The sequence below is a fragment of the Coffea arabica genome, chromosome 1e, assembly GCF_036785885.1.
Source record: "Coffea arabica cultivar ET-39 chromosome 1e, Coffea Arabica ET-39 HiFi, whole genome shotgun sequence".
In the NCBI taxonomy this organism is placed as follows: domain Eukaryota; kingdom Viridiplantae; phylum Streptophyta; class Magnoliopsida; order Gentianales; family Rubiaceae; genus Coffea; species Coffea arabica.
This window is the reverse complement of record NC_092311.1, coordinates 7,726,583-7,745,580: the sequence shown is the minus strand read 5'-3', so window position 1 is coordinate 7,745,580 and position 18,998 is coordinate 7,726,583. Positions and strand designations below refer to the sequence as shown.

At 39.6% G+C, this 18,998-nt stretch overlaps 4 protein-coding genes across 4 annotated transcripts in view; 2 read left to right on the top strand and 2 right to left on the bottom strand.

Annotated features, from left to right (window-relative positions):
• Nucleotides 1-1,682: 1,682 nt before the first annotated feature.
• On the bottom strand, nt 1,683-2,625 carry LOC140015953 (uncharacterized). Its single transcript, XM_072068789.1, has 2 exons — nt 2,406-2,625; nt 1,683-2,287 (listed from the first exon to the last, which is right to left on the bottom strand). Exons 1-2 carry the CDS (start codon nt 2,623-2,625, stop codon nt 1,683-1,685), a joined length of 825 nt encoding a protein of 274 aa, XP_071924890.1.
• A 187-nt stretch (nt 2,626-2,812) lies between these two features.
• On the bottom strand, nt 2,813-3,982 carry LOC140015946 (uncharacterized). Its single transcript, XM_072068783.1, has 3 exons — nt 3,731-3,982; nt 3,251-3,505; nt 2,813-3,196 (listed from the first exon to the last, which is right to left on the bottom strand). Exons 1-3 carry the CDS (start codon nt 3,980-3,982, stop codon nt 2,813-2,815), a joined length of 891 nt encoding a protein of 296 aa, XP_071924884.1.
• Nucleotides 3,983-14,288: 10,306 nt separating this feature from the next.
• Nucleotides 14,289-16,786, top strand: LOC140015942 (putative disease resistance protein RGA3). Its single transcript, XM_072068777.1, has 2 exons — nt 14,289-16,560; nt 16,620-16,786. The coding sequence occupies exons 1-2, from the start codon at nt 14,289-14,291 to the stop codon at nt 16,784-16,786; spliced, it is 2,439 nt and encodes an 812-aa protein (XP_071924878.1).
• A 218-nt stretch (nt 16,787-17,004) lies between these two features.
• LOC140008496 (uncharacterized) overlaps nt 17,005-18,998 on the top strand; it is a 47,150-nt gene continuing 45,156 nt past the window's right edge. Inside the window, exons 1-2 of the mRNA XM_072053052.1 lie at nt 17,005-18,097; nt 18,751-18,995. The gene's annotated coding sequence lies outside the window, so the exon portion shown is untranslated. The remainder of the gene's footprint in view (nt 18,098-18,750; nt 18,996-18,998) is intronic.

Below are 18,998 nucleotides of genomic sequence, written 5' to 3'. Positions count from 1 at the left end.
CAACTTTAATGAGGATGCTAAGGAGTTGTGCGACCGAATGGCCGAAGGGATTCAGGCCGGCAGAGACCTGGCCGAAGTCCGGGAAGAATTCAACCAGTGGCTCTCCGAGTTCGACCCGGAGGATGATGAGCTCGGAAAAAATGATGTTGGAGGAGGCGAGGTCGGTGGGGATGCCAGAGAGACAGAGGATGTTGGGGGCACTGAGGCAGGAAATGTTTAGAAGCATTCATGCCTGGGCATTTTGTAGCCAAGTGACGAGGCAATGACCTCGACTTTTTGTAACCCCTTTTTTAATGCCAATGATTTCTTTTTACACTTAATCTTTGTAGTCTCTGTACCTTTATTACTCCGTACTTGTCTTGTCCCACTATTTTTTGCTTAGAAAAGAATAATACCAAGGAAAAAATAACTAACTTGAGAGCAAGTAATTCAATAGTTGTTGGATAGACATACTTTTCATGGGTGGTACAATTTGAAATTCTCCGCATGCTAAGTTCGGGGCACTAAAGAGCCATCTCGGTAGGCCAGTTTACAATAACCATTTCGGCTAGATTCAACGACACGGTACGATCCTTCCCATTTAGGAGCTAATTTTTCTTGGGGTTCAGTTCGTCTAACCCAGTTTTTCCGCAAGACTAAGTCTCCAGGATTAAACCGAAGATGCCTAACTCGTGTATTGTAATAGCTAGTCAGGATGTTTTTATATAGCGCCACTTTAGCTGCTGCGATGTCTCTTTTCTCCTCGGCAAGGTCGAGGTCGACTTTTCTTTTGTCTTCATTTACCTTAGCGGCAAAAACAGCTATGCGAGGGCTTGGGGTGATGAATTCAGCGGGAACCACCGCTGCGGACCCATAAGTAAGAGAAAATGGAGTTTCTTGTGTAGCGGACCTTAGGGTGATTCGATAGGACCACAGCACACTTGGGAGCTTGTCCACCCACGATGATCCTGCCTGATGCAACCTGATTTTTAAGCCATGGAGTAGCGTATGGTTGAAATTTTCAACTTGTTCATTAGTCTGGGGATACCCCACCGAGGTGAAGTGTTACTTGATTCCGAGATTCTCACACCACCCCTTGAAGGAGTTGTCAGTAAATTGCTTTCCATTATCCGAGATGACAATTCGGGGCAGTCCGAAGCGACAGATTATACTCTTCCAGAAGAACTTTTGGACTGCTAAGCCAGTTATGTTCCTTAGGGGTTCAGGTTCAACCCATTTTGTGAAGTAATCCATTGTCACCACCAAGTAGGCATAATTGCCAGTGGTTCTAGGAAACGGGCCGATGATATCTGTTCTCCATTGCTCGAACGGCCATGGCGAAGTGATGGGGATCATCAGGTTGGTCGGTTGATGGTGTTCTGAAGCATGATGCTGGCAAGAAGGACAACTGAAAACCAGGAGCTGAGAATCTTGCCGAATGGTGGGCCAGAAATACCCAAACAACAGAACCTTTTTTACTAGCATCCGGTATCCAACATGAGCACCACAGAGCCCCTCGTGTATATCTTGAAGGATTCTTTCTCCATCTTCGTGTGTGATACATCGTAGCCACGAGCCGACATATAATCTCTTGTATAAGAGATTGTCCCGAAAAGCGTACCGAGATGACTTACGCTGGATTTTTTTGGCCTCGGCTCGGTCCTCTGGTAGCTCTCCTCGAGCGAGGAATCGCACTAGGGGACTCATCCAAGTGTCCCAGAATAAACGGGGTACACGATTTCTTCCGAGTAGCCAGGCTCGACAAGAACTTTGATGAGGACTGTCTTGTTCAAAGCCGAGAAGGAGGTAGAGGCTAGGCGGGACAGGGCGTCGGCCCGTTTGTTCTGTGACCGAGGTATCTTTTGAATCTCAAAAGATTCGAAGTGTGTAGTTAACTGGTGAACCTTGGAGAGGTAACGTTGCATGACCTCCTCTCTGGTTTCGTACTCACTAAGTATCTGACATACGACGAGGTGGGAGTCACTGTTGACCAGAATACGTCGGGCACCGAGTTTGTGAGCTAACTGTAGTCCAGCTATGATCTCTTCATACTCAGCTTCGTTGTTAGAAATGGTGAAATCAAATCGAAGGGCGTACGAACATAGCTCTCCGTGCGGGTCTTCGAGGAGCAAACCTGCTCCACTACCCTCACTTTTAGAAGAGCCATCCACGTGTAGGATCCATCGCTGAGACTCGGCCTTGTCCGAGATGGACTTTTTTACTTCATCAAAAGTGAGCTCCGCCAAGAAGTCAGCCAGAGCCTGAGCTTTAATGGCCGTGCGAGGCTCAAATGATAGGTCATATTCTCCTAATTCGATAGCCCATTTGGTAAGTCATTCAGAGGTTTCGGGACGGGATAAGATCTACCTGAGAGGCTGATGTTCTTAAGTAGACGTGATGCGCAAAGAAATAAGGTTTCAACCTACGGGCTACATGAATCAAGGCTAGCACTAGCTTCTCAGCCTGAGTATACCTGGTTTTGGTTTCTCGGAGGACCCGGCTAACATAATAAACTAGCATCTGGACGCCTTCCTCCCGTATCAGTACTGCACTAACCGCTTCATCGGCTGCGGACAAGTATAGATATAACTTGTCCCCCGGCCGAGGTGAGGTAAGGGTCGGGAGATGGTGCAAGTATTCTTTCATCTGGTCAAAGGTTTGTTGGCATTCATCCGTCCAAGAGAACTTGTCAGCCTTCTTCAACACTTTGAAGAAGGGCAATGCTTTGGAAGCGAATTGCGACAAAAATCGGTTCAAAACTGCCAACCGCCCGGTTAGCCTTTACACGTCTCGGGTACACCGGGGTGAAGATATTTCTTGAATTACCTTCACCTTATCGGGATTCGCTTCTATACCCCGTCGCAACACGAGGGACCCTAGAAATTTTTTCCTGGTCCTCCTCGCTCATTCCGATCTGATGATAGCCCTTAAACGCATCAAGAAAGCAGAAGACCTCATATCCCATCGTCAAGTCCACCAAGGCGTCGACTCTTGGCAGTGGGTAGCAATCTTTGGGACAGGCCTTGTTCAGGTCAGTGAACTCTAAGCACATCCTCCATGCCCCCGTGTCCTTTTTAATCATGACAGGGTTGGATAACCAGGTTGGATATTGCGCCTCCTTGATCATCTTCGTCGGGAAGAGTTTATCCACCTCTTTATCCATAGCTTGATTGCGCTCTGGGCCGAAGTGCCGTCTCTTTTGTTTTACTGGACGTGCCTAAGGGTCAACGTTCAACTCATGCAATATGAGATGATGTGACACCCCTCTAACCTCTTCGGCAGTCCATGCGAAGGTGTCCCGATACTTTTTTAGGAGGCTAATCATCTGGCCTTTAAAAGGCTCGGGCAAGTGGATGCCGACACGGACCGTTTGTTCAGGTTTTGCTGGCTCTAGGATAATATCTTCTACCTCATCTCCGGTCTCCAGCCTTTTTGGCTTCCTGGTCTGCTGAGAGTTGATGCAATCAATTGAAAGAATATTCGACCTTCTCTCAACCCTTGGTTCAGAGGTTGAAGTGGATGCAGCCTATAAGGTGACGAGATAACATTCTCGCGCAGCACAAACATCACTACTCTCTTCGGCGATGCTCGCCGAGGTTGGAAACTTGAAAATCAAATGGTATGTGGAATATACCGCACATAAGGCGTTGAGTGTAGGCCGACCCATGAGTAGGTTGTAAGGAGAGTCAGTTTTAACTACAACGAAATTGACGGGGATGGTTCGGCAGCGGGGGTGACGTCCCACAGTTACCATCAGGGTGACCATCCCTTCGGGATGCACCACGTGTCCCCCGAACCCTACAAAAGGGGTTCGGACCGGGGTCAATTGCTCCTTGGTCAACTTCAAGTTTTTGAAGGTCCGGAAATACATGACGTCAACCGAACTCCCTGGGTCAACGTACACTTTCTTGACAATATAATTGTTGGTGAGCACCTCTATCACTAGGGTCTCATGACTGCTTGAAATGGCAGGGACGGGGTCACTAGATCCATAGGTGATCATTTCAGACAGGCGAGAGTTTGGCTCGACCTGATCAAGATTAGCTTGCCTGTAGGTCCTCTTACGGGAGTTTTGGCTATCTCATCCCGTCGGACCTCCAACTATGGTGTTTATGACCCTAGCCACGTTTGGGCCGTAGTCGAACCCACCACCAGGGGACCCGTCTCTGGGGGGCCTCTTCGGCTCCCTAGGGTCTTGTGGGGGTCGATAGCTACTTCTCGATCCCCGTTTTTCATCTCGGCGCTGTTCATTTCGGCGATCGTGACGAGAATCACTTCTGTTCCTTTCTCCGTCTCGACTGACGAACTGCTTCAGATATCCTTGCTTAATTAGACTCTCAATGTCCTTCAGGTCATTGCAATCTTCGATCTCGTGGCTAATATCTCTGTGGTAGGCATAATAGAGATTAGAATTTCTTCTCTCTCTACTTCCAGCCATCCGTGGAGGTGCACGACCGAGATGATTCTGCTCCATAACAGCGAGGATATGAGATCGGTTGGTGTTTAGTGGAGTAAGATCGGAATCAGGGACAGATGACTTCCCCTTGGCTATCCTGTCAAACACGCTTCGTCGATCCCGATTAACACTCAGGAATCCGCCGCCGGTGCCAGTATCACCTCGGCCTGAATCTTTCTTTCGTCGGGAATCAGTTCCCGAACGAGCCACCTGGGCTTCCTTTTTCATGCGGTGTAGGTCTTCAGCCTGTATGTCTTTTTCGACCTTTTTCCAAAATTCTCGAAGTGTTCGGGGATATTTCTTGTGTATCGCGGTGTTAAACACCCGGGCAACAAGCCCATTGGTGAATGCGGCTATAGTTACCTGCTCGTTGGGATCAGGTATTTGCATGCTTTCATCTTGAAACCTCTGCACATAGGCGAGGAGGGACTCTTTCGAATTCTGCTGCATCTTTAACAGATAAGCCGAGGTCTTCGTCGTCTGTCTGGAAGAGATAAACTGGTGGAGGAATTTGTCCACCAACTCTCCCATAGTGGAGATGTTCCTAGGTTTCAGACTCCAGAACCATTTTCGAGCTGTTCCCTGCAAGAATACTGGAAAAGCCCGGTAGAAAATCGGGTCGAGAATACAATATAGTCGGAATGCTGAAATGAAGGAGTGAATGTGATCCTCCGGATCACCTCGGCCATCATAAGATGGTATAGTGGGCAACTTGAAGTTTGAGGGGAGCCTCTCCTCATTGATATCATCCGTAAAATGCGGAGCCCTCATGTAATCCACTCCTGGCCTTCCGAAGTGCCGAGGTTCTTCCTCAACTCGTTTTCCCAGCAGGCCCCTAGAAAATGCCTTTGAAATGGAGGCAATCCTAGAGGTGGCCCTGGAGGAGACGCATTTTGGGGTACTCCTGATGGAGGGTCTCCCTTCGGATTCCTCATCAGATGAGAGTTCAGGAGACTCATCCGACTTTCTCTTGGAAGACTCAGCTTTCTGCTTGCTTTGTCTCTTAAAGTACCTCCCCAACTCTTCAAAAATATTTGGATTCTCACTTACGAACTCGACCATCCGGGCAATGGCTTCTTCATTCGCGGGCTGAGTACCCCGGGATCCTTGCCCTTCAGGGATATCCCCTTGTTAAGCTACACTACTTGGTTCAGCTCCAATGGTCAGAACCTTCCTGCTCCTAGAACGCGTGGGCCTCATTCTTGGATGTCTTCGGTTCCCACAGACGGTGCCAATTGAAGAGGTGATTTTTGGACAGATAAGCTGCTTCAGATATCTGGAGTGTTCCCTTGCTTGAGGAGACAATAACACCAGGATCACCTGCTTAGATTGTTAGAGGTGGGGGCTAGGTCCCCCGATTTTCCTCTGAAAATTAAGTTAGTTCGGGATAAGATATAAAGTTTATGTGTGAGAGTAGGATTCTGTTACCAGAGATTCATCCCTTTTCTCAGTAGGATCTCCTGCTATTTATAGGGGACAATTTGGAGGGAAGGACAGTGGGATCCAACTCTCTTGACGTCTGATTGAGACAGCCCATCCGCTTGACATGTCCACTCTGGGCAGGATGTCAGAGCAGTGGTCAGTGTCAGGGGTCATGTCGACTGTCCAGTTGTCAGGTCCTTGATCAGAACCCCAGTCATGACTATAACACGGTACGGAGGTGACTGCGGAATAGCGGGGGCACCTCGGTCTTCAAGACAAAAGGTACTACCGGGGTAGTCCTGATAGACGGGACTGGTATTCCGAAGTGAGGGCGTGACCTCGGTTAAGTTGAGCCAGAATGACCATCCTCACTAATCAAGCGGAAATGGTAAAGGAGGAAACAACAAATCCTTCTCAGGAAGGAAGTAAGAATAGAATCCTACCGGTTCCTTTACTAGTTATATTTCAAATGAGAAAAGTCTTTACTTTACTTCAAGCTTAATAAGGGAGTCAATAGACTGATTGACTCATTCTGTAACATAGGAAAAGAAAGGGGACGGTCTCAGAATCTTACCTAAAAAAGATCAAAGATGCTCTGAAAATAATTGTTTTGATACAATATTCCCTTATTTAATACAGTATTCCCTTACAATTTAGTAAATATTCCCTTAAAGTAGGTTATATTTACAATATTCCCTTATTTAATACAATATTTCCTTACAATTAAAGTAGTAAATATAACCTACTTTATTTAATATAGTCAACTTTTTTACCAATAATTATTTTGATATATGTCTTGAATGGTATTATAATTAATGTAAAGGTATAGTGATTAGTGACACCTCAAATATTAATGTAAAGGTATTTTAGAAAAATATTAAACTATATTTACTTTTTCATCAAAGTTATCTAATTTTTTAAAATTATTCTAGAAAAAAACCAAGACTGTCAAAGTAGGACAGATGAAGTATTACTCAGCAAATTTCTTTTATTAGTTCAGGAAAATTCAAAATAAATATTCAAAAATAATTGGTATAACTGTACATAGCTGCGAAAAAAATCAAAACTATCAAAATGAGACGGAGGGAGTATTTCTCAACAAACTTCTTTTATTAGTTCAAGAAATTCCAAAATAAATATTCGAAAATAATTGGTATAATTTTACATGGCTTTGTGATAGGTATGGCCAGACTTTTAAAAAAATGAAAGAAAGAAAGAAAAAAAACCATCTCTGTACCACGGCTGGGTTATAACGAAGAGAAAATTTTATTCATTCACAGACCTTGAGAATGTCCTTTATTCATTCAATGATTTTTTTGTTTTTTACTTTTTGCAGGTGGCTGCCAGGCTGACAATCAAAGAAAAACTTTTGACTGGCTGCCAGGCTGTGTGATCTTTTAAAAAAAAAAAATTTTTTGTGTCAACAGCTCGGCACCAATAGTTTGATACCACAACCCTGTCAGAGCCGTAAGTGTCCGAATTTTTTTTTTTGACAATATTCTAAGTAATTAGCCAACAAACCAGTGCCACTACACAGACTGTGGGCTCATAATCTGTCACATAATTATCGTTATATCCGAACATAAACATATGCTAAAAGCCAGGGTGATGCATGGGTTAACAAAAACAAGTAATGTGTACAAAAATGCATAATTCGTGTTATTGTTAGCCTATGTTCAGTATTCATGATATTGGACTCAACAGCCTTCGCTGTGTAAAGTAAATAGAAGTCTCAAAATTTCATTGATTATTTGATCCTTCAAAAAAAAATGTTTGATATGATTTGAGAATTGAGATCACAAATTTTTATTACAGAGAAAAAATATTTGTTAATCTACAACAAAGCAGTTTTCAAGCTCCATTTCGGCGTGGGCGTGTCAAGGTCCACTTCGCATGTCTGAAAATTTAGGATTTGGCGCGTAATTTTCAATCTTGAATTGGAGTTGGTTTGAAGTTATGGAAGTCAGGCTTTGCCCTACAAGACTAGTCTCCTATTCCTATTAGAACACTAGTATAGTTAGCTATCTTGACTTTTTGAGGCAATCTTTTTATCTAATAGGAAGTTTATTTTATTTAAGAATCTACAAAATAGGAGTGATTGGCTAGTTTCTTAGGTGATTAGTACTTCCGAAAAGGCAACAATTGCCGTGACTATTCTGGGGCCGATTGGAACTTGCTTTCATTTGGGTAGTAGTAGTTTAGTAGTAGTAGTAGGAGTCTGGTTAGTAGCATTTTCTATAGTCGTTTCCTTATTTCTTGGTTATGAAGGAAGGACGACCACTTGGCTGGCTTTCGTTAGTTTTGAGAAAAAAAAACCATATGCAATCAAATAAAAATGGAGTCTTGCGGATTTTCTTTGAGGATGCATAGCTAAATCTCTTTTTCTAGTCAAAGAACAACGGAGGCTTTAGTTCATCTAAAAATTATGAGATCGAACTAATTTTATTTATTCCTCTTATTTACTGGTAGTTGCACATTCTCTGATTGTAGAGCTTATGGTTGTTTTGTTAATTGAATATCCTGGGTCCGGACGTTGAATTAATTTGGCAACTTAATATCAATTGGAGCGTTAAATCCGTAATTATTTAATTGGTCTAAAATAGTGGCAAATCGCATGATTGGATTTGTATCAGAGGAATACGCTGACTAATATAAAATAACCTTGGTAGCGTGTTATTTGGTTAGAATAGGGCTCCTCTAATACGTAAAGCAATTGGGGAATTAAATCTTACGGGTGTACCTAAGATTGTTTCTTGATTAGAGTAGTGATTAACGGGCGTACCTTAATCACCGACACAGTAAGGAGGAGTTGACTGTCATCGCTTGTTTGGCAGTTATAACTTATTTATTAGTTAATAATTGGAATTACCTCTGTATCGATGATCAATTAAGTGAACCATTGCCGAAGTTATTTCTTGGCTAGAGCTTAATTATTATTAATTTGGTCTTAATAATTTGTCATTTAATTTTTAATTGGCTATTTATTTTTATTCGAACAGTTTAATTATTACCATTGCTAGAAAAATCCCCCATTGTTAGTTTGAACTTCAAGATAGACAAATATCCCCAGTCCCTGTACATTCGACCCTACTTATCACTATCTACAGCAATTATATTTTGTTTGAGCAGGTATTTATTATTGCACGGGCTCGACAACCTGCCAAACATATATGGATAATACACACACACACACACACACATATATATATATATATGGATATTGAATTTAACATTCTTGGTTGCCTAAAGTTTAAGGTCTCAATTCTCAATGATATTACAAATTAAATAAAGTTAATTAATAGAAGTTTCAAGATTTCATTGATTATTATCTCCTTCCAAAAATAAAAGTTCAATTAAGTTGAGATCACTGTGTGTCTCTATTTTGAACCAAGAAGCAAAATAACTATTCTGAAAAAAGGACGTGTGTTTTTGTCTAGTGATGATAAAATAAGCTCAAGTGGGCAAAATGCCACTTATCCCTGATTACATTCGTGTTTAGTGTAATTGACCCTTTATATTGTTTCAATCTGAATGCAATGAGCCGCATACAGTTTCTTGTCACTCTTTGTTGTATAGTGGATATTGCATTACTGTGCCCACAATGATTCAGAATTTCTCAACAGCATTAGTTGTGTAAAGTTTAGAGTCTCAATTTCTCAATGATATTACATATTAAGTAAAGTAAATGGAAGCCTCAAAATTCCAAACAAAGCTATCAATTCCTTCAAAAAAATGTTTGATATGATTTGAGAATTGAGATCACAAAGAAAAAAAAAATTTCTCTGTCATAAAAATTTGTCGATCAACGCTTAGTACATATACCGGACATGAGTGTCCTTTTTGCATTAGTTTTGGGAGCACCGTGGGGCCATTTTTGTCTTAAAACTAAAAGCAGTCTGAAGACGAAGTCTTCTCTTAAAACTAAAAGCAGTCTTACGATTCGTTTGTTGAACCAATTACGTGAGGAAATCACTGACCCCCATGAATGAGAACCCGCATAGCTGTTGATTCTAAAGCACTAATTCGGAAATGGAGCATAAAGGGAAAAAGGTGAAGACCCCAGCAACAAGCCAAGCACCTTATTCATTGCTTTGGAAATTAAAGCATCCAACTTTGCCAACGAAGCCCTGCTCTACACGCATCGAGGGCTTATTATTCGTCACATAATTATCGTTTTTTCTGGTGCCCATAATTATCTCACCGGTTACTGTGAATGCAAACATTGAATGCAGCAAATTACATATGTATGCACAATATAAGCATGAATTTATGGTTAATTATCTCGAGCAATTATGCCTAGTAATTATTCAGGCTTTCTTTATCCGTTCAATGAGATTGAGACAAATGCACCACAAAAGTTACTCTTTATCAAATTCATAACTGAAAACAGTTTGACGAAAACAAGGGTATGTAATTGTTGATGCCCCTTGGATGTCAAAATTGAAGCAAATGCATCTTTCACGTTACTAATTCCCAAATTTCATTGACCAATTTTTTTTTCAAAGGAAAGAAAATTGGATTGCACCAATTCTCCGTGAAAGTGGACATCAAATCCTTGGTTTTGCAAAGTATAAACAATTTTAAACGGTTTTATAATAAAAACAAATTACTGATGATTATTCTCTTCAGAAATTATACGTTCAAGTAATTTGAGACCACAAGTTTGGTAACCGAGACACAATGCTATAAACCATCCACTTTATGTCTCGATTCTCAAACAACAAATTGACAAGTAAAGCCTAAGTAAGCTCCATCAGTAAACTATTGATGAATAGTCTCAACATATTATGTTGTCTTTTCAAAACATTCATGTGTTGCAATCTTCCAGAAATTTTTGAAGGTTAGAACTTACTACACGGATTATGTATAGTGTCTCAATAAGCAAATGTATTTTCTTGTGCTCAATATTTGCGATCAATAAACCACCATTATTTCAATGATTTCACTTTTTTTTTTAGTTTTGGCCACTTTATTAAAGCAGCGTGGAACAATAGCAACAATTGAAAAATTAGTTAATTGCATGCCCATAAGTAGATCAAATTATATCTCGATCAATAATTCACCTAGGCCAATAACTAACCTTTTTGAAATGGTGTCTCAAGCATTGTAGGTCTTTTTTTTTTTTTTTTGTCAGCAATGATACATTTGTATAACCTACTCTATCCTAATCTAGGGGGGAGGGGAAACCTAAGGAGACTGTGGTAAGGGGTTAGTGGATATACAGAGCTAATTAGATCAAGGAAGTGTTATGACATAATCCTTATATTTTTTTCGCTGTCACCTACAGCCTAAAGACGTACTTAACTCCCTCCCTGGTGGCTACTGAGCGTGTAGCTTTGCCAAGAGTATTTAAACAAATCTCAGTTTACTCCATGTACACATATAAAACTCTGTGCAGTTATGAATATATGTATGTATGTATGTATGTATGGATGGATGGATGCATGTGTGTATATATATGTTTATATATTAGTATGTATAAATATATATATAAGTATATATATATACATAAGTACATATATGTATATATATGTATGTGTTTGTGTATATCTACGATTCCAATTAAAAGAAACGAAAAGGGAAGATGGTGAAAGAGGGCAATAAAGGGCCGTAGTGCTTTTTGCTTTTCATTCTCATGAAACGCTTGCTGTTGAACAGGCAAAGAATCTGAATAAAGTGGATGGGCCCGTAGAAAATGAATAGTAGGCGGGAATGTAACTCATGATACCACGAATTATGTGCTCACATCCAAATACCATTTCAAGATAACTTATTTTAAAGCCAAATATAACACATAAAATCATGTATCCAAACAAGCTCAATGATACCAACGATCTTTTTTTCCCCCTAAAATCTAACCAAAAATTTTCAGTAACTAGCCATTTTGAGCATTTCACAATAAATATTAAGTAATAAGTATAATATTTAAAAACTAAAAATTGAAAAATAAGTAAAATATTTAAAATAAAAAATTAAATAATTTGTAAGATTTGATTAGACTTAATGAGTACTCGAGCATAATATTTTCAAGCTTGAACTTGATTTGCTACTCAAGTAGCACGGTGCTCAACTCAACTCACTTGTACTTATACTTCCCCTCACCCTTATAATCTAACACCTATCTCTTCCATAACTAATGTGGGATAAACATAACAACTAATATGTTTTAAGCCCAAATAGAAATGAAAAAAAAAAATAAAATCACAAAATTGAGCCTTAACAAATTTCTACATCAAATTTAAATTAAAAAAGCCTAAGTTTTAACTCTGATGATAAATCTTATGTAACATAAACAAAAATTAAGTTGAAGTTTTCAATAAAACATTGGCAGCAAGTCTATAATCTAAAAATGTGAAGTTCAAACAACTGTTTTTAATTGTGATGGAGATTTGTATTAATTTTTGGAAATTTCTTTGTTATATCTCTTGTGATTAATTTTGAAATCAAACAGAAGAATCTGACTTTTTTATACAAAAATTAAATACTAGATTATGAGTTGGGCAACAAATTTGGTAATAAACATCAAACATTTAAAATTTTAATTAGACATCGACGATCTAATTACTAAGATAACCGGTTTAATATTTTTTATTACAAATGATTATTAGTTTAGGGTCTATCTAATGGGTGTCCAAAGATATAATTCAGATGTTAAATTTTTGGAAAGATAAGATTAATTAGAAAAAATATAAGGGAGGATAATAATTGTTATTATGTATATATACATGGTAGATTGGATGGAATTTAAATGTGTTAATGAATGCCCATTGGACACTTACTAGGTAGACCTTTTTGCAATTACTAATTTGGAAATCACTTATGCAATTAACAAATCTAATCCCTACGGTACCTTGGACATTGCTAGGCTTATTTGATCTTAAAGAAGGTACCTAGACAATTCAGTATTATAGGAAGCATTTTTGTGTAGAAGCTTGTCTTGGTGGAGTGGAAGTTTATCTTATTGGCTTTTTACTTTATTTTGGTTTAGTGTAATTAACCCTTACGTTTTAGGCAAAGTTTTTGGGTTTTTTTCAAGTAAAAGAATGGTAAAAAAATTTAAGAAGAGAGAAGAGAATAAGAGCATTTAAAGTTTTCATACATAGACAGTATATGCACTACTAGGTTTAGATACATAGCATATAGATAAAAATTTGATTTTCAAATTTAATTTGAGATAATATAGGATGCATTCAAATTGGTGATATATACACTAACAGTGCAAGAAAGATTAATTTTTACTTTATTTACGTACACCTTCGACAAAATCAATGTATAATTTCAGCATGAGCTTGGGTTGTAATAAATGTCAAGGTTAATCTTCACCATAAATTGTCTCAAGCAATTCGACCTAATAATAATTGAGACCTCTTAAATCCGTTCAAGTTGCTCTTTTGAGCTTATCGGATGTAACATAATCAATCAATTTGTATTAGTGCCCCTTTTGTGATAGGATTAAACAAAATGCATTATTTAAGTCATTCTTAGCCGACGTTCAGCCGTCACAATTTTTTTTACACATCGATCCCTAATGATATTGGACTCAACATTCTTTTGTTGTGTAATAGATTCTCAATGATATTGCAAATTAAATAATTTAAATTAGAATTTATTAGATGAATGATAATTATATAAAATTTAAATTTAAAATATAATTTTTATATGTATGTCATAAATTAAATCGTGATAGTAATGTATATAAGATTCACTCTTTAAATTATTTGAAGTTTCAAGATTTCGTTGTTTATTATCTCCTTCAAAATAAAAGTTAGATTAAAGTGAACTATCTTGTCACTCTTGGGTACTGCATTACTGTACGTACAATCATTCAGATTTTTTTCCACACAACGGGCCCCAGCATTCAATGAGAGAAGACAATTCGAGTGAAAAAGCCAAGCAACTTCCACACAAAAAAACTTCCACACAAAAAATAAATAAATTGCCAACAAACCACGGCCACTACACGGATTGTAGTCTCATAATCTGTCACGTAATTATCGTCATAGCCGAACATAAACATATGCTGAAAGCCAGGGTGATGCATGGGTTACCAAAAACAAGGAATGTGTACAAAAATGCATGATTCGTGTTATTGTTAGCCTATGTTCAATATTCATGACATTGGACTCAACAACTTTGGCCGTGTAAAGTAAATAGAGTCTCAAAATTTCATTCAAAAAAAAATGTTTGATATGATTTGAGAATTGAGATCACAAATTTTTATTACAGAGAAAAAAGATTTGTCAATCTACTAGGATTACAAATACCACATATGAGTGTCCTTCTTACCATGGTTTAATTTTTTCCACGACAAAGGCCCCACAACTTGAAGATGTCAGTAGCACTCTGAAGACCGAAGTCTTCTCTTAAAAGCAGTTTACTATTCATTTTGGCGATTCCTTCCTTGTCTCATGGGTGGCCGTATAACGAGTCCATGAGACGTATTATTGGCGATTCCTTCCTTATCTCATCGCAGAAAGCATCCCCATCACCATCATCGATATCAGAAAACTTTCATCCTCATTCCAATCCCAACCGAGAAAAAATGGCAGATGCTGCTGTTAGTGCTACTATTCAGGTTGCATTGGAGACGGTGGTTTCCCTTGCCGCTGACCATGTTAATCTGGTTCGTGAATTCCCAGAGGAGCTGGAGCGATTCAACCAATCTGCTGCAATGATCCGAGGCTTCTTGGCTGGTGCCGACGAGGATATGCATAGCTCCGACGTGAAAATTTGGCTCGAGCAGCTGGAAGAAGAGGTTTTCAAAGCTGGCAATGTGCTGGACGAGCTCATCTATGAAAATCTTCGTCGGAAGGTGAAGTATCAAAATCCACCCAAGAAAAAGAAGGTACTCTTCTGCTTTTCATTCTTTAATAAAATTGGTTTTCGTTGGAGGTTGGGTTCAATGATCAGGGAGATCAACACGAACCTTGAAAGGATCCATCAGAATGCCGAACGTTTGGGACTGCCCTACAAGCTCCAAGTTGAAGAAGCATCTGAAGCCGCGACAAGCCGACAGACCGACTCTACTATTGTTCGAAGTGATGTCCTGGGAAGAGACAAGGATGAATCAGAAATAGTTAAGAAGTTGTTGGCCGAATCTGAAAGTGTCATTTCAGTTATTCCCATAACTGGCATGGGTGGATTAGGCAAAACAACTCTAGCTAAAGCCGTTTACAAAAATGAACAAATTGTTGGACATTTTGACAAAAAAATTTGGGTTTGTGTGGCTGAAGAAGTAGATAAAATCGAGAAGGTCTTCAAAATGATCCTAGAATCGTTAACAGGAGAAAAGGTTGAAGGGGATCGTAGGGAGGTAACAGTTCAAAAAATTCAAGATGAACTCAAGGAAAAAAGATATTTCCTTGTTCTTGATGATGTGTGGAATGATCAAGAACTATTGTTGACGGACCTTTTCAGCACTTTGGCGGGACTCAATGCGAAGAAAGGGAGCTGGTGTCTTGTTACTACTCGTCTGCAAGAAGTAGCAACTATTCTGTCTAGACATGCGCAGATCAAGTTTACTCGCCATGAGCTAGGAAAGCTATGCAATGATGATTGCTGGTCTATCATGAAAAAATGGGCAAATGTAGGGGAAGAAGTACCAGAAGACATAAAGAAGAAAGTTTTAGGAAGATGTGACGGTCTACCTCTGGCAGCAAGGTTAATTGGAGGTTTGTTATCTAGAAAGAGAGAAGAGAATTGGCAATCTATTTTGGAGGAGAGTCTGTTGAATGGAGATCAGGTTGGGATCAAGCAAATACTTAAGGTGAGTTTTGATCATCTGTCACCTGCACCGGTTAAGAAATGTTTTGCATATTGCTCAATTTTTGATCAAGATGCTGAGTTGGAACAAGATCTACTAGTTGAGCTTTGGATGGCTGAAGGCTTTCTTCAACCGGATTCCCAAAATCAAACGATGGAGGGAATGGGATATGAGTATCTGAGAACTTTGCTGCAAACTTCCTTATTGGAAGAAGTAAAAGAGGAGAGGAGAACATGGTATAAAATGCATGATCTTGTGCATGATTTTGCAAAATCAATTTTGAATCGTAACAGCAGCAATCAGGACCGTTACCTTGCGGTATACTCACCCGAAAGAATCAATGAAAAAGCATCAGCATCGCTTCGCACACTATTTCTGAAGGGTGGCGTGGCTGATGATATGTTATCAAAGTTCAAATACTTGCATGTCCTAAAATTGTTTGGAGCAGATGTCAAAGAGTTGCCGACCTCCATCGGCAAACTAATACATTTGCACTTACTTGACATTTCAGGTTCTTGGATTACAACTTTGCCAGAATCTCTTTGCAAACTTTACCGTTTGCAAACACTGAGAATTGGCAACCTTGATGAAGGTTTTCCAAAGAAGATGAGCAATTTGGTTAGCATGAGACATCTTCACTATTATGGTGATCATATAGGATGGAATATCCAAATGCCATCCAGCATTGGGCGATGGACTTGTCTTCAAACGTTAGAGTTCTTTATCATTGGTCGTCAAGAGGAAGGTCGTGGCATCCAGGAGCTTGGGACCTTGCAAGATCTTAAAGGCTCCTTGGAGATCAGAAATCTTGAATTAGTAAATGGCAAAGATGATGCTGAACAGGCGAACCTATCTAGAAAGCCAAATCTGTATCGTTTGGTACTTAAGTGGGGCAACAGGGATCGGGAAAGTGATAAATGTGACGAAGATGTGTTGGAAGGTCTCCAACCTCACCCAAATTTAAAAAAGTTACAAATTTTGATGTTCATGGGTGATCAGTTTCCACAGTGGTTCATGAATTTGACATCACTAGTGGAGTTGCGGGTGGCGTATTGCACAAGATGCAGAGAACTCCCTGCAATAGGACAACTGCCATCCCTCCAACACCTATATCTGTGTGGATTGGAAAACATAACGTGCATTGGGCTTTCACTCTATGGTATTAGTGATGAGGAGGACAGCAGATCAGGAGGTTCAGGCACTATTAGAAGACAAACATTCTTTCCAGCCCTTAAAATTCTCTCTCTTGAAAACATGAAAAATTTGGAAGAGTGGAAGGACGCACATGAAGCGATGGATGTGTTTCCCGTGCTGGAAAAGTTGTATATTAGTGAGTGCCCCCAGCTGACCACCATTCCAACTCCCAAGTCGTTTCCACATGTGATGGATGTTTTGGAAATCAAAAACAATTGCCACGTTTTGCGGGCAGAAAAGTTTTTGAGCAATATATCCAATCTCTCATCCCTTGAATTACGGGGTGGTGAATGCATGGAGTCTCTAAATTTAGTGATACGACCAGAGGGCAGTTTGAGTATTGATGGCTGTGACGGTCTGCCCACTGACATGCTCGAGCGACTCTGTCTTTTCCCAAGTCTTCAAAGTGTGGAATTGTGGTTTTGCCCTAATATAACAACATTAAGAGGCATGAGTTGCGCGGCTTGTCTTAAGAGATTGGTAGTCTTCTTTTGTGAGAATTTACGGGAGTTGCCAGAAGATCTTTATCAATTTCAAGCTTTAGAGGACTTGAATGTAAAGTATTGCCCGGAAATTGAATCATTTGGATCAAATCCTAATAAAGGACAGAAAAGCCTCCTCAAGTCTCTTGTGAAATTTTCTATTGATGGGTGCGATGGATTAAAAAGATTACCGGTGGAAATGTTCGAGTCGTGTACGTCTCTCCGGGTGCTAGAGTTGTTCAATTGTCCCAATCTGGTCTCCTTTCCCCTTGATTTGCGACGAACCCCTTCTCTCGAGAGCTTCTGGTTACACAAGTGTCCCAACTCGATTGCCGACATGCCTAGTGGATTTGGTTATCTTACCAGCTTAAGGGAAGTGGACATTGATCCTGTCTCAGATTACTCTGTAATGGAATTTGATTGGGCTGGATTAGCATCCTCATCGACACTCCAGCACGTGGGTTTAAGTGGGATGCCTGACACGAAATCTCTGCCACATCAGCTTCAACACTTGACTAACATCACATCACTGTATCTACGAGACTTCGGAGCAATCGAAGCCTTACCAGATTGGCTTGGGAACCTTGCGTCTCTTGAAAGATTACGTCTGGCCAGTTGCCCAAAGCTTGAATATTTACCCTCCATGTCTGCCATGGAACGCCTCAAATTGAGACGTCTGGAAATTGGTAATTGTCCTCTATTAATCCAAAGATGCACTCCTCAAAGCGGCTCCGAGTGGCCCAAAATCTCTAATATTTCACAGCGTGATATTAGTTAGGAGTCATCTTTCCGAGCCATCCGGTAATATTGCAGCTCAAAATTTTTATTCATTGCTTCTGATTATTGGATATGGCTATTTTTCTCCATCTTATTCTATCCATATTTGTCCCTTACTCTTTTTCTCTGTAACCCTCTGTTTCTCTATTCATAAACCGGTAAAGATTACTTTCTCTCTCAATTTATAAACTAATTCTTGTCATTAACAAAGTAGAGTTACGAGCAAATTGAAGACGATAAAAATTGTGGATTTCATCTGCTTTTCTGAACCATCGAAAAGATTAATAAGCATGGTAAAATTCACTACTCTCTATGAACTTGGTACTGACTATTTGCCCACGAAATTCACTTATTTTTTTTGAGGCTGATATTTTCCGAACAACATTAAAACCAATAAAATAGCAATTTTGGGAGAACATTACAATTTTGTTTTTACCGCTGGCATTTAATGGATGGATATGTTCTTAATCTTCATTGTTATCTCCTCTGTAAGACTCTATGTTATGATTGCCATAAAATTAGCTCAATTTCGATCAAGTTAAAATTGTTTTCAGAGGAAGTAGGGTGTTGTTCAAACTATAAATGTTTATCATCTTTCAAAATTTTTGAAGCACAAAAACTATATCTAGCTACTTTTCTGTGTTGTGAATTGGATTGATGATATTATGGCCTTGCAGGCAACAAGTATCGGTGAGATAGAAAGCGGTCATAGTGCCAAAACATTGTAGAAGGCTCAAAAGTGTGCTCAAGGCAGAGTCAGCCTGGAACCTCGAAAGCATCCTATTGCACTTTTCACATTCTGCAACTGCAACATTAGGCTGCGGTTTCCAATCGTTTTTGAAGAAAGATGAGGAGGTATTTGGTTTGGAAAAGTCTCCACCCAACTTACAAGAAGTACAAGGGAATTGGTCCAAGTTTGCAAGTA

Coding starts and splice junctions, on each gene's coding strand:
- LOC140015953 (XM_072068789.1), bottom strand. CDS start 2,625: ATGAAAGAATACTTGCACCATCTCCCGACCCTTACCTCACCTCGGCCG. Junction 2,288..2,405: donor AGCCTTGATTCATGTAGCCC/GTAGGTTGAAAC, acceptor CTATCGAATTAG/GAGAATATGACCTATCATTT.
- LOC140015946 (XM_072068783.1), bottom strand. CDS start 3,982: ATGATCACCTATGGATCTAGTGACCCCGTCCCTGCCATTTCAAGCAGT. Junction 3,506..3,730: donor AAGGGATGGTCACCCTGATG/GTAACTGTGGGA, acceptor GTCACCTTATAG/GCTGCATCCACTTCAACCTC. Junction 3,197..3,250: donor TCGCATGGACTGCCGAAGAG/GTTAGAGGGGTG, acceptor GTTGACCCTTAG/GCACGTCCAGTAAAACAAAA.
- LOC140015942 (XM_072068777.1), top strand. CDS start 14,289: ATGAGACGTATTATTGGCGATTCCTTCCTTATCTCATCGCAGAAAGCA. Junction 16,561..16,619: donor TGACGAAGATGTGTTGGAAG/GTCTCCAACCTC, acceptor ATGGGTGATCAG/TTTCCACAGTGGTTCATGAA.